Source organism: Coturnix japonica, chromosome 12, assembly GCF_054131305.1.
Source record: "Coturnix japonica strain WE chromosome 12, WE-NBRP24, whole genome shotgun sequence".
Taxonomy (NCBI): Eukaryota; Metazoa; Chordata; class Aves; order Galliformes; family Phasianidae; genus Coturnix; species Coturnix japonica.
In genome coordinates, this window is record NC_140674.1 from 14575418 (window position 1) to 14587161 (window position 11744).

The window sequence follows — 11744 nt, forward strand, 5'->3', positions numbered from 1 at the left end:
TCCAACCCACGCATTGCCCCCTGCCCACACACCGGGTGTAAATCACACCGCTCCACTCACCCGCAACGAACGCCGGCACCGGGAGCGCTGTGTGAGCTGGGGGATGGGGCAGTGATGGGGTCCTACCAAGAGGTGACCCGGCTGATGCTCCCTTCTCTCTCAGCCCACTTACTGTGCCCAGGGGTTGGCACCATTCAGAGCCCCCCCAAAGGCCCCTCTAACCTTTGCTCCCCAGCTTGGGGGAATGGCACAGATTAGGGTGAGGATAGAAGTGCATCCTGTGCTCCAGCATCCACAGCATGCAGCACTGGGGCAACCATCCCTATCCTCACCCCCATCCCTATCCATGTCCTCATCTCCATCCTCATCTGCCCCTCATCCCCATCCCCATCTTCATCCCTCTCTCCATCCTCATTCCCATTCCCACCCCCTCTCTGAGGATGGTCCCACTCCCACCCGACAAAGGATCTTTGCCTTGATCCTTGTTCTGTGCTCAAAGCCCAGATCCCAACCAGCCACCGGCCCTTACAAGGATATCCCTCATCCCTAGTTACGGAAGCACAGGATGGACACTGGAGACAAGGACTGGGGCAAAGAGCACAGACAGCAGAACTGTACGGAAATAGCAGGGTCCCTCCATGCACACACCAGGGAGATCCTGGCTCCAGAGATGGGACTTGTTGGGATCATGGGTTTGGGATCAGCACTGCTGGGAACCCCATTGCCCAGGGGCTCAGCACCATCCAGTGCAGCACTGCACAGTGGCCCTTATCGGCCTTCCTGAAATTAATGGGCTACTTGTTCCAGCCCCGCGGAGATTACGGCATCTCCTGCTGGCAAGGGCAGAGGGAGAGCGCTCGGGGGCCGGGTTATCCATCAACCCCACGGGTTCTGGATCACTTGGTGCGCTGGGCACAGTGCGGCAGCACTGCCACAGTAGGGGTGAAGGAAGGGAAGGGTCAGAGGGGACACCAAGGTCAGAGGGGCTGGTGGTGTGTCCCAAAGGTGGGGGTCCTGCTGGGTGCCCTGGTCTGTTCCCAGGGATGATGCCGATGTAGCACAGAGGCTGAGAAATGCTTTCATGGTTGGAGGAGCCCTGTGTTGCAAAGGACATCCCCATCTCACACCCCATCACATCCACGTCCCCAGGGGGGCCTCCTCTCCATCCCAGGGTGGGGGCAGAGGGATGTGGACAGCCCACAGCATCTCCTCCCCCTGCCATAGCAGCTATGCCAGCCAGGGACGGTGAGTGCTCCGGTCCCCTTTTCATTCTCCTTCAGGACCTTTTCCTCCTTTTGTGACGCACTTTGGCTGCAGTCTCTCAGCCTTGGCCTCGTGCCACGTCCCGGGGTCTGAATTTATGGATTCAACAGGAGGTGGAATCAGCCCGGTGGGACTGAGCGTGGGAGGGCTCCTGGCCCCATGCCGTGGCGTGGGCAGAGCGTAAGGATGAGTTCCCACTGCCCCACAAAGCGCAGGGGCTGGGGACCCTTGAAGCAAGTAATATCCTGCTCCCCAACTCTGCACCATGGTGCGCTTTGTGTCAACTGCTCAGGCCCTGCACAGAGCCCCATAGTCTGCAGATAACCCCCCTAGAACCCTACAGATCTATCCCATAGCCATGCTAGGACCTCACAGAGCCCTCATATCCCTCCCCAGAATCCCCAGACACCATCATAAATCCTCCATATGACCTCCATATCCACCTCCAGGACCCCCTTAGGACCTCACAGACCCCTATATCCCCCAGTAGGACCCACAAACCCCCCATCAAGACAGACAGGCAGCATCCTACAGTACATGGAAGCAATCCTGGGATGTGTAGGAGATGTGCACTGCCTTTCCCGGTAGGAAAATGGGTGCGTGTGACAACAAGGTGTCTTTGCTCATCCTTCCTGGCTGCAGGGTGACAAACCCAGTGCCTGGGAATGGTCCCCAGGTTGGATCCCACAGCCCCAGATGTCCCTTCCCCAGGTGGGACATGGCTCCAGCAGGACGGGGTTGCAGGAAGGGATCACTCCCCCATATACAACACTGCCATTTTTGCACATTATTCCACTTTTTAATCTCCCATGCTAGGTGACTTGCTTAGGGTAATAATTGCTTCGCTCTCATTTTATCTGGCTAATTAATCAGTTAATAAATGACTTTGCTGCAGGGGAGGCAGACACTGCGGCCGTCTCCTCAACCAGGGACTGGAAAAAAACAGGGAAGGAGCTCAGCCCACGGGATTTCCATGGCCCCACGGCACACACAGCTCATGGGGGGCTGAGGGCTGATGGGACCCCTTGCAGTACCCTGGTTTCCAACAGGGCCACTGCTGCATGGTGATAATGGGGCAGGGTGGGGGGGCTGCAGGGCTCCTTCTTTACCATCAGTGCAATGGGGCTGCAGAGTGGCTGTGGGAAGGGGTAGAGAACAGGGCACAGAAGGGTACTGGGGTGCAGGGAAGCAGATGGGGCTGTGTGGGTTACCCAGAGGGACAAGGACAGGAGGTGCGGGATGGCTCAGTCCTGCCCAGCATCCCTCGGTGACTGGCTCAGATCAGCTTCCCCCCTCTCCACTGCAGCAGGAGCCCAGCATGTGGGAAGGCAGTCTGCAGGTCCCTGCGGAGCTGGGGCAGAGAACAGCATCAGCACAGAGCAAGAACAGACATCACAGAACAGGGGGCTCCTGTTCCCTCCTCCCAGTCAGGAAGGGACCCCAGGAGGGTCCCCCATTCATTTGAGTGTGCTGAGGGCATAGCTCACCTTGGCCAGGAGCAGCTCCTGCACCGTGGTGTTCCCCATGTCCAGAGGAGTGGTGAGACGCAAGGAGAGGAAGAGCTGGGATGCAACTGGAAGCAAGAGGCACAGCTCTGATTATGCCCCATCCATCCTGCGCTGCAGCAGGAGCACACCACAGACACCACCAGTGCCCCCACAGCAAGAGCAGTGGGGATGCAGGCCCCCCTGCATTGGCCACCAGGAAGCCCAGTGGCCACTATGATAACAAGGAGGTGATGATACCCATAGGGCACGTGTGGCCCTGCCACCTGTCCCCAGGAGGCAGCACTTACTGGCATCATTCGGGGTGCTGGGGCAGGTTGGTGGCAGCTCTGAAGAGGTGCTGATGGTTCCATCCAGGCTCTGTGATGAGGTGGTGGCAGGGGAGGAGGGCTTCGTGCCTGGGTACAGCAATGCTTCGTTAGTGCTGCTGTCATGGAGAGCTGCTACAGGTGGGGGTGGCACTCACCTGGGGTGGCACTGGAGCTCTGCGGTGCCATCGAGGTGTCTGCAGGTGTTCCTGTGATCACAGTGGAGACACCAGGGCTGGTTCCAGTGGTGCTCCCCAGGGGTGGGCTGGAACTGGGGGTGCTCCTGAGGACCACTGTGTTGGTGATGGAGGTGGTGGTGTCTACCACGACTGTAGAGGGCTCAGGTGGTGCAGCTGTGTGTGCTGAAGTTGCGGGAGCATTGCTGGTCCCTGGGGCTGTGCTGGGCTTCACTGGGGTGGGGGCTTCTGTGTCCAGGATGGAGGGAGGAGTGGGGGCTGCGGTGCTGAGCAGCGACACCGGAGGCTTTGTGGATTTTGGCACTGTCGAATCCGCGTCTATGCTCCCTGCAGAGAGGTGGCAGAGGCATCACCCAGTGTGCTGCCACTGAGACACCGTGGGCAGCCAACAGCGGGGATCCCCATCCCGAGCAGGTACAGATCCCTGGGGATCAGCAGTGTGGGAGGGCGGCACATCCCCAGGCTGACAAGCGGGGGATGCGGGCACAGCTCCGGGCAGGAACCCCCCATGGCGCCAGCGATGGCCCCGTCCCACCGCCTCCATCCAGCCCCGCGGCGCTCAGAGCCGCCCGTCGGACGGGAAGAGCCGCAGGAACCGGTTACCCTGGGACGGGCTGGGAGCTCCGCGGCAGCGAACACAAAGCTGTGTGCAGATGTTCAGGAACCGATAACGAGGGACACAAAGAATGGGAGCGGGGCCCGCGGGACGAGAAGGAGAGAGGAGTGAATCCTGGCTTGTGCATCAGGGCTGGGTTCGGCAGAGATGAGAGCAGGGGGCTGCTGCTCCAGGCAGCCCCAAGGGAAGTGGTGGAGGAGGAGGAGGTCCGCATGCAAGCAGCAGAAATAAAGCAAAGCTCATTGCTCCTGTTGCACATGGTGCAGCAGACACAGCGTTCCACACCCACATCCCTGGGCCGCAACACTCCCTCCCCACGCATCCCGCTCAGCCCTTACCCAGTGCCAGCTTTGACCCAGCAAGGCCCAGCAGCAGGAACAGGGGCAGCCCTCCCCTACGTGTAGCCATGTCCGGGCTGGCAGGGGCCAATGCCTCCCGGTGGGCACCGCTCTGAGCTCTCCCCACAGCCCCGGCACTGTGGTTTCCGCGTCGCCTTCTCCTTGCAGAGGATGAGCATCCAGGTGTGTCCCTTTATTTCCCAGGTGCTGGCACTGCCAGAAGGGCTCTCACCCAGCACGGGTGCTCCCTGGGATGGGCACAGTGCCCGGCGGCCATCAGCTGCACGGTGGTCCCACAGCAGCCACAAGCAGAGTCCCCACAGCCAGAGACTTGTGCAGAGCAAGGCCAATGCCAATGGAAAAAGCCTTGTGGGCAGCCTGGGACCCCCTTGCACTCTGAGGAAGGGGTGATATGCGGCGGCTGCTACCACTGAGGCCCTCAGAGACTGCAGCCCACCCTGTGTGCAAGGAGGCAGAGCCAGGAAGGGCGTGCTCTGGGCTGAGGACTCATCTCCTGGGCTGTCCTTGCAGCATCACTTCCCCAGCACGTGTAACAGCCCAGTGCGTGTCACAGCCCAGCGCTGCCTGCAATCAGAGCTGCTTCCTTGTTCCTGGGGTCAGGGATGAGGCCCCTCAAAGGCGCTGGGCCAGGACACAGCGTCCTGCGGGTGTGCTGAGGCACGGCCAGGGCACGGCACCCTGCTGGGGCTGTCACACTGCAGGGTGCCAACACACTGGAGGCACCACCAGTGGTGCGGGTGGGATGCAGGCACCCAGGGGTGCTGGGCTCTCACTGCCGGGCTGTTACCAAGCTGCTGGTGGTAGGACATGGGGGAGGGCTCCTTGGATGGGGCATAGGAACGTGGATGGGATGTCCTGGGGGCGATGCTGCCATGCCCACCCGAAGCCACGCCCCCAGACCACAGTGCGGCCACACCTCCAGCCCCTTTATATAAGGCACAGGGGGCAGGAGATGGGTGCTTTTCATGGGTAGGGTTTTGTTACCTTGTGTTCCTGCCCTACGGCTCTACTCACCTGTAGGGGTACTGGGGCTCGCTGTGGTTGTCCCTGCAGTCAGGGTGGATGCAGCAGGGCTGCTCTCAGCTGTGTTCTCCAGTGGTGAGATGGGAGTGAGGGTGCTCATGGGGACCACTGTGGTGGTGGTGCTCACCAGGGCTGTGGAGGGCTCAGCTGAGGAACGTGTGTGTGATGGTGTGCTGGGAGCTGGGGCTGTGCTGGTCCCTGCTGATGTGATCTCAGCCCATGTGGATGCTGTGGTTGTAGAGGTCAGGCTTGGGGAGGTAGCAGTGGTCCTCTGAGTTGTTTTGGTACTGACTGTGAAGGCATTTGTCTGTGGAGTTATGGTGGAGGTACCAGAGCTGGTCCCAGCTGTGCTCCCCGGTACCTGGCTAGGTGTGAGAGTGCTCTTAGAAGCAGCTGTGCTGCTGATGGAGGTGGTCATGGGGTCCATAAGGACTGTGGAGGGCTTAGCTGATGAATCTGACAGTTCTGGGGCGCTGCTGGTCCATGGGGGTGTGCTGGTGGCATTTGTGCTAAGCACGGTGCCCACTGAGGTGTAGGGCAGAGGGCTGGAGGTGGAGGAAGGCAGCAAATTTGTTTCAGTTGCTGCCAAGATGGTGGTTGAAGCTGGAGCTGTGCTAGTCTCTGCTGATGTGTCAGAGCTGGTCTCAGCCAAGGTGGTCGCAATGGCTGTGGAGGTTGGGTTTGAGGTTGGGGTGGTGGTCCTGTGGGTTGTTGTGGTGCTGTGTGTGAAGGCAGTTGTCTGTGGAGTTATGGTGGAGGTACCAGAGCTGGTCCCAGCTGTGCTCCCCAGTGCCTGGCTGGGTGTGAGAGTGCTCTTAGAAGCAGCTGTGCTGCTGATGGAGGTGGTCATGGGGTCCATAAGGACTGTGGAGGGCTTAGCTGATGAATTGGAGAGTTCTGAGGCACTGCTGGTCCATGGGGGTGTGCTGGTGGCACTTGTGCTAAGCACGGTGCCCACTGAGGTGTAGGGCAGAGGGCTGGAGGTGGAGGAAGGCAGCAAATTTGTTTCAGTTGCTGCCAAGATGGTGGTTGAAGCTGGAGCTGTGCTGGTCCCTGCTGATGTGTCAGAGCTGGTCTCAGCCCACATGGTCCCAGTGGCTGTAGAGGTTGGGTTTGAGGTGGTGGAGGCAAGCCCAGGGCATGGGTTGGTGGTCCTGTGGGTTGTTGTAGTGCTGTGTGTGAAGGCAGTTGTCTGTGGAGTTATAGTGGAGATACCAGAGCTGGTCCCAGCTGTGCTCCCCAGTGCCTGGCTGGGTGTGTGTGTGCTTCCAGAGACAGCTGTGCTGCTGATGGAGTCCATCAAGGCTGTGGAGGGCTTAGCTGATGAATCTGACTGTTCTGAGGCACTGCTGGTCCATAGGGGTGTGATGGTGGCACTTGTGCTAAGCATGGTGCCCACTGAGGTGTAGGGCAGAGGGCTGGAGGTGGAGGAAGGCAGCAAACTTATTTCAGTTGCTGCCAAGGTGGGGGTTGAAGCTGTGGCTGTGCTGGTCCCTGCTGATGTGATCTCAGCCCATGTGGATGCCATGGTTGTAGAGGTCAGGCTTGGGGTGGTGGCAGTGGTCCTCTGGGTTGTTTCAGTGCTGTGTGTGCAGGCATTTGTCTGTGGAGTTATGGTGAAGATACCAGAGCTGGTCCCAGCTGTGCTCCCCAGCATCTGTGTGGAAGTGAGAGTGCTCCTGGGAGGAGCTGTGCTGCTGGTGGAGGTGGTTGTGAAGCCCAGTGGGGCTGTGGAGGGCTCAGCTGAGGAATCTGACTGCTGTGGCACGGTGGGAGCTGTGGCTGTGCTGGTCCCTGCTGATGTGCCAGTGGTGGTGTCAGACCAGGTGTGTGCCGTGGCTGTGGAGGTTGAGCTTGAGGTGGTGGTCGCCTGGTTTGTCACAGTGTTGAGCACGGAGGCATCTCTCTGTGTGCTGGGCATCGCTGGGGTGGGGGCTTCTGTGTCCGGGCTGGAGGGAGTGGTGGGGGCTGCGGTGCTGAGCAGCAACACGGGAGGCTCTGTGGATTTTGGCACTGTCGAACCCACTGCTGTGCTCCCTGCAGAGAGGTGGCAGAGGCATCACCCAGTGTGCTGCCACTGAGACACCGTGGGCAGCCAACAGCGGGGATCCCCGTCCCGAGCAGGTACAGATCCCTGGGGATCAGCAGTGTGGGAGGGCGGCACATCCCCAGGCTGACAAGCGGGGGATGCGGGCACAGCTCCGGGCAGGACCCCCCCCATGGCGCCAGCGATGGCCCCGTCCCACCGCCTCCATCCAGCCCCGCGGCGCTCAGAGCCGCCCGTCGGACGGGAAGAGCCGCAGGAACCGGTTACCCTGGGACGGGCTGGGAGCTCCGCGGCAGCGAACACAAAGCTGTGTGCAGATGTTCAGGAACCGATAACGAGGGACACAAAGAATGGGAGCGGGGCCCAGGGAAAGGGGGGGAGAGAGAAGAGCGAATCCCGACTTGTGTGTCAGGGGTGAGCAGCAGGATGCGCGCTGCGGGACAATCTGTGTGATAGCTGAGGGCCGGTGGCTGCCTCGGGCTCTTGGGAGGCCGCGTGGATGTGGATGACCCCGAGGTTCCCACCCTGCGGTAGATGGCACGGTGCCCCCCAGCCCTGCAATGCCCCCAAGCGTTTCCCACAGCCCTTACCCAGCGCCAGCTCGGACACGGCGATGCTCAGCAGCAGGGCCAGGTACAGCCCCGCTCTGTGTGCAGCCATATCCCGGCAGGACCCACCGCCCCGGGCAGGACTCGGTACCCTCCAGCCAGCACCGCTCCAGGCGCTGCCCACAGCCCCAGCTCCGTGCGGTTCCCGAGCCGCCTTTGCCCGGCAGCACCCAGGTGGGTCCTTTTGTTTCTCCAGGTGTTGGCACCGACGGGTGTTTCCACCCAACGCGGCACTCCCAGCGATGGGCACAACGCCCGGCAGCCACCTGCCCTGCGGCTGGGCCGTGAGCGGAGGGGAACGTGGGGCAGGATGGAGCAGAGCGTGGTTTCCTCATTCCCCAGGCTGGGGGCAAAGCCTGCACGGGGACGGTACCAGCGGACGAACAGCGCTGCTGGTTGCACTGCCCTGCGCCGCTCCCCCCGAGCCGAGGAGCCGCTTCCTCGTGCCTGCGGGGCGGGGAAGGGGTGGGAGTGCGGGGAAGGGGTGGGGGCCGGGCCGGGAGCTCACGCCCATTTCACCGCCCGTAACGCCCCCCCCGGCTCCGCCTCGTGTTGTGTAACGCCCGCTCTGCCGCCGCCACGTGGGTTCGGACCGGGGTTCGGGGGTTCTGTTTGGGGCTGAGGATGCCGCGGGGCGGTGGGAAGGGGAGAAAGGAGCGGGATGCGGGGAGGGAGGAGGAGGAGGAGGAGGCGGCCGGGGCCGTGGGGACGCTGGAGGCCGCGGTGCGGGAAGCCCGGCGCAGGGCAGCCCCGTCGGTGCGGGATTTCCGCTACAACAAGCAGCGGGCCCGGCTCGTGTCCCGGGGCTCCGAGCTGAAGGAAGGCGCCGAGTGCATCCTCTATTGGATGTGCCGGGACCAGCGGGTGCAAGGTAGGAGCCGGCCCCGTGCCGTGCGGTGGCTGGGTGCCCTGGGGGGGCTCCTATTAAGGATTCCCCATTTGCTCGCCCTGCAGATAACTGGGCTTTCCTCTACGCCCAGCGTCTGGCCCTCAAGCAAGAGCTGCCTCTGCGTGTCTGCTTCTGCCTGGTGCCCACGTTCCTGGATGCCACCATCCGTCACTATGGCTTCATGCTGAGGGGGCTGCAGGAGGTGGCCAAGGTACAGCTGCTGTAGCGGGCAGGTGGGATGGAGCCGGTTGGGAGCAGCCCTTAAACCCTGTGCTGTCATTGCAGGAGTGTGCAGAGCTGGACATCCCCTTCCACGTGCTGCTGGGCTGCCCCAAGGATGTTCTGCCCAGCTTCGTGGTGGAGCATGGTGTGGGGGGGCTGGTGACAGACTTCTGTCCCCTCCGTGTCCCCCGGCAGTGGGTAGAGGAGGTCAAGGAGCGATTGCCTGAGGATGTGCCCTTTGCACAGGTGGGTGCCTCTGGAGGACACACAGCCTGGGTCTGTTGGAGAACACAGTGTGCACTGTGCCATTGGGAGCACTGGCTTCTGCTCACATCACCATCTCTAGCTTCCCTTCCCAGGTGGATGCCCACAACATCGTGCCCTGCTGGGTCGCTTCCCCCAAGCAGGAGTACAGTGCCAGGACCATCCGAGCCAAGATCCACAGCCAGCTTCCAGAGTTCCTCACTGAGTTCCCTCCTGTTATTCGGCACCCACATCTACCACCCACCCCCCCAGAGGTACCTGCAGAGATGTACTTGATCCTGGGTGGCCTCATGGCTTTGTGCTCCTAGAAGGGGGACACCACCCACAAGTGGTGCTGAGATGGAGAGACCCATCTGGAGGTGGGAGGGTCCTACTTAGTTTTCCCAGTGTATCTTTGCTATGCTGGACTGCTTAATATACAGCTGTTGGGAGCTAGGGGCTTATAGGCTGGGGATAGCCCCTAGCTGGCACATGAGGGATGTATGTTAAGGCTGGGAAGCACCTGCTGCTGCAGCTCAGCTCTCCTGCTGCTTGTTTGCTCACAGCCCATTGCGTGGGATGCCTGCTACTCCAGCCTGCAGGTGGACCGCACGGTGATGGAGGTGGCATGGGCAACCCCTGGCACTGCTGCTGGGCTGGCCATGCTACAGTCCTTCATCACCAAGCGGCTCAAGTCCTTTGGCTCACAGCGGAATGACCCAAACAAGGCAGCTCTCAGCAACCTTTCTCCATGGTTCCACTTCGGTGAGTGTCCCAGGCCATCCCCATCCCATTAATTAAGGGCCAAGTGCTGGTGGCTCAGGCAGGTGGCCCAACCCCATGTCCCCAGGCCAGGTGTCCACCCAGCGAGCCATCCTGGAGGTGCAGAAGCATCGACGTGTCTACAAGGAGTCAGTGGATGCTTTTGTGGAGGAGGCCGTGGTACGGCGGGAGCTGGCTGAGAACTTTTGCTACTACAATGAGAACTATGACAGTGTGCGAGGTAGAATCCATGGGGCTGGTGGGAAAGACTGAGGTTGGTGAAATACTCCAGTGAGGTCACCCCAGTGCCCTGTTCATGCTGGAGGATGGGCCATAGGACCCTTCAGGTTGGAAAAGACGTCTAAGATCATCATGCCCAATCATCAGCCCATCATCACCGTGCTCACTAAGCTCTGTGCCCCTTCTCCATGTTTCTTGAACCCCCCCTGGTCTTGGAGGGGAGCAGTTTGCTCAGCATTGCTCCTCACCTCTCTCGCAGGTGCCTATGACTGGGCACAAAGCACACTGAAGCTCCATGCCAAAGACAAGCGGCCCTTTCTCTACAAGTTGCCCCAATTGGAGCAGGCTACCACGCATGACCCGCTCTGGAACGCTGCTCAGGTTAGTGACCCCCATCTCCTTGTTCTGAGGTCTCTTCTCTGAGACCTGTATCAGTGCTGCAGCCAAACTGGCGTGGACTGACTGCTGTGTTTGTGCCCTTCCCTGCAGCTTCAGATGGTGCGGGAAGGCAAGATGCACGGCTTCCTGCGGATGTACTGGGCCAAGAAGATCCTGGAGTGGACCCGCAGCCCTGAGGAAGCCCTACAGTTTGCCATCTACCTCAACGACCGCTATGAGTTGGATGGGATGGACCCCAACGGCTATGTAGGCAAGCTGGGGAGGGGACATGGGCAGGTACAGCATGGGGATGAGACACTGGATATAAGGAAAAGCCTGTTTATAATAATGATAGTGAAGTACGGCCACAGGTTACCCAGAGAGGTGGTGGGTGCCCCTTCCTGGAGACACCCAAGGTCAGGCTGGATGTGGCTCTGAGCACCTGATGGAGCTGTAGGTGTCCCTGTTCTGTGTGGGGAGTTGGACCAGATGGCTTTTAAAGGTCCCTTCCAACTCAAATGATACTATGATGGAGGAGAGGGCTTTGCAAAGAATCCATGTCCCAGCTGGTCTCTGGCCCTGCGATGCCCATGGGCACAGGGCAGAGCTGATGCTCCATCCCCATGTTTGACAGGCTGCCTCTGGTCCATCTGTGGCATCCACGACCAGGGCTGGAAGGAGCGGGATGTCTTTGGGAAGATCCGCTACATGAACTATGCTGGCTGCAAGCGCAAGTTTGACGTGGATCAGTTTGAGCGCCGCTACGTCCATTGCAAGTGACCAGGATACAGAGGGGTGAGGGACCTTCAGCTGGTTAGCACTGCTCCCTGCACAGGTGGATGTGCTTTTTTCATGGCGCTGGCTTACACTGACACAGATTTGCTATGGGTGGTGGTGGAGGACTGGCGACAGCAGCAAGCCTCAGGGCTTTGTTGTAAAGTTTACACTTTGTGGCTCCTATGCAATGCACAAGGCCAGTTGCGTGGTGAGGGATGCAGCTGCCTTGTCCCTGCTCACACTGAAGCTGAGCTCCCTGCCAGAAGCAAAAATAAAGTAATAATTAAAAAGCTCAGGACACAACCCC

General features: G+C 60.5%; 2 protein-coding genes across 3 annotated transcripts; one reads left to right on the forward strand and one right to left on the reverse strand.

The window, feature by feature from the left end:
* Positions 1 to 2040: 2040 nt before the first annotated feature.
* LOC107318103 (uncharacterized) lies at positions 2041 to 8245 on the reverse strand. Of its 2 annotated transcripts, XM_085513131.1 has the most exons (6): positions 7909 to 8245; positions 5263 to 7308; positions 3235 to 3600; positions 3059 to 3166; positions 2751 to 2836; positions 2041 to 2614 (listed from the first exon to the last, which is right to left on the reverse strand). In XM_085513131.1, the coding sequence occupies exons 1-6, from the start codon at positions 7976 to 7978 to the stop codon at positions 2540 to 2542; spliced, it is 2751 nt and encodes a 916-aa protein (XP_085369257.1). In that variant the 5' UTR covers positions 7979 to 8245; the 3' UTR covers positions 2041 to 2539. The 2 variants fall into 2 exon arrangements, with proteins under 2 accessions (XP_085369257.1, XP_032302411.2); XM_032446520.2 differs by lacking the exons at positions 5263 to 7308; positions 7909 to 8245 and adding an exon at positions 4228 to 4693.
* A 236-nt stretch (positions 8246 to 8481) lies between these two features.
* LOC107318181 (deoxyribodipyrimidine photo-lyase-like) lies at positions 8482 to 11740 on the forward strand. The gene is made up of 9 exons (XM_085513133.1): positions 8482 to 8797; positions 8881 to 9026; positions 9101 to 9283; positions 9397 to 9555; positions 9847 to 10045; positions 10131 to 10283; positions 10542 to 10663; positions 10772 to 10931; positions 11295 to 11740. The coding sequence occupies exons 1-9, from the start codon at positions 8551 to 8553 to the stop codon at positions 11438 to 11440; spliced, it is 1515 nt and encodes a 504-aa protein (XP_085369259.1). The 5' UTR covers positions 8482 to 8550; the 3' UTR covers positions 11441 to 11740.
* Positions 11741 to 11744: the final 4 nt, after the last annotated feature.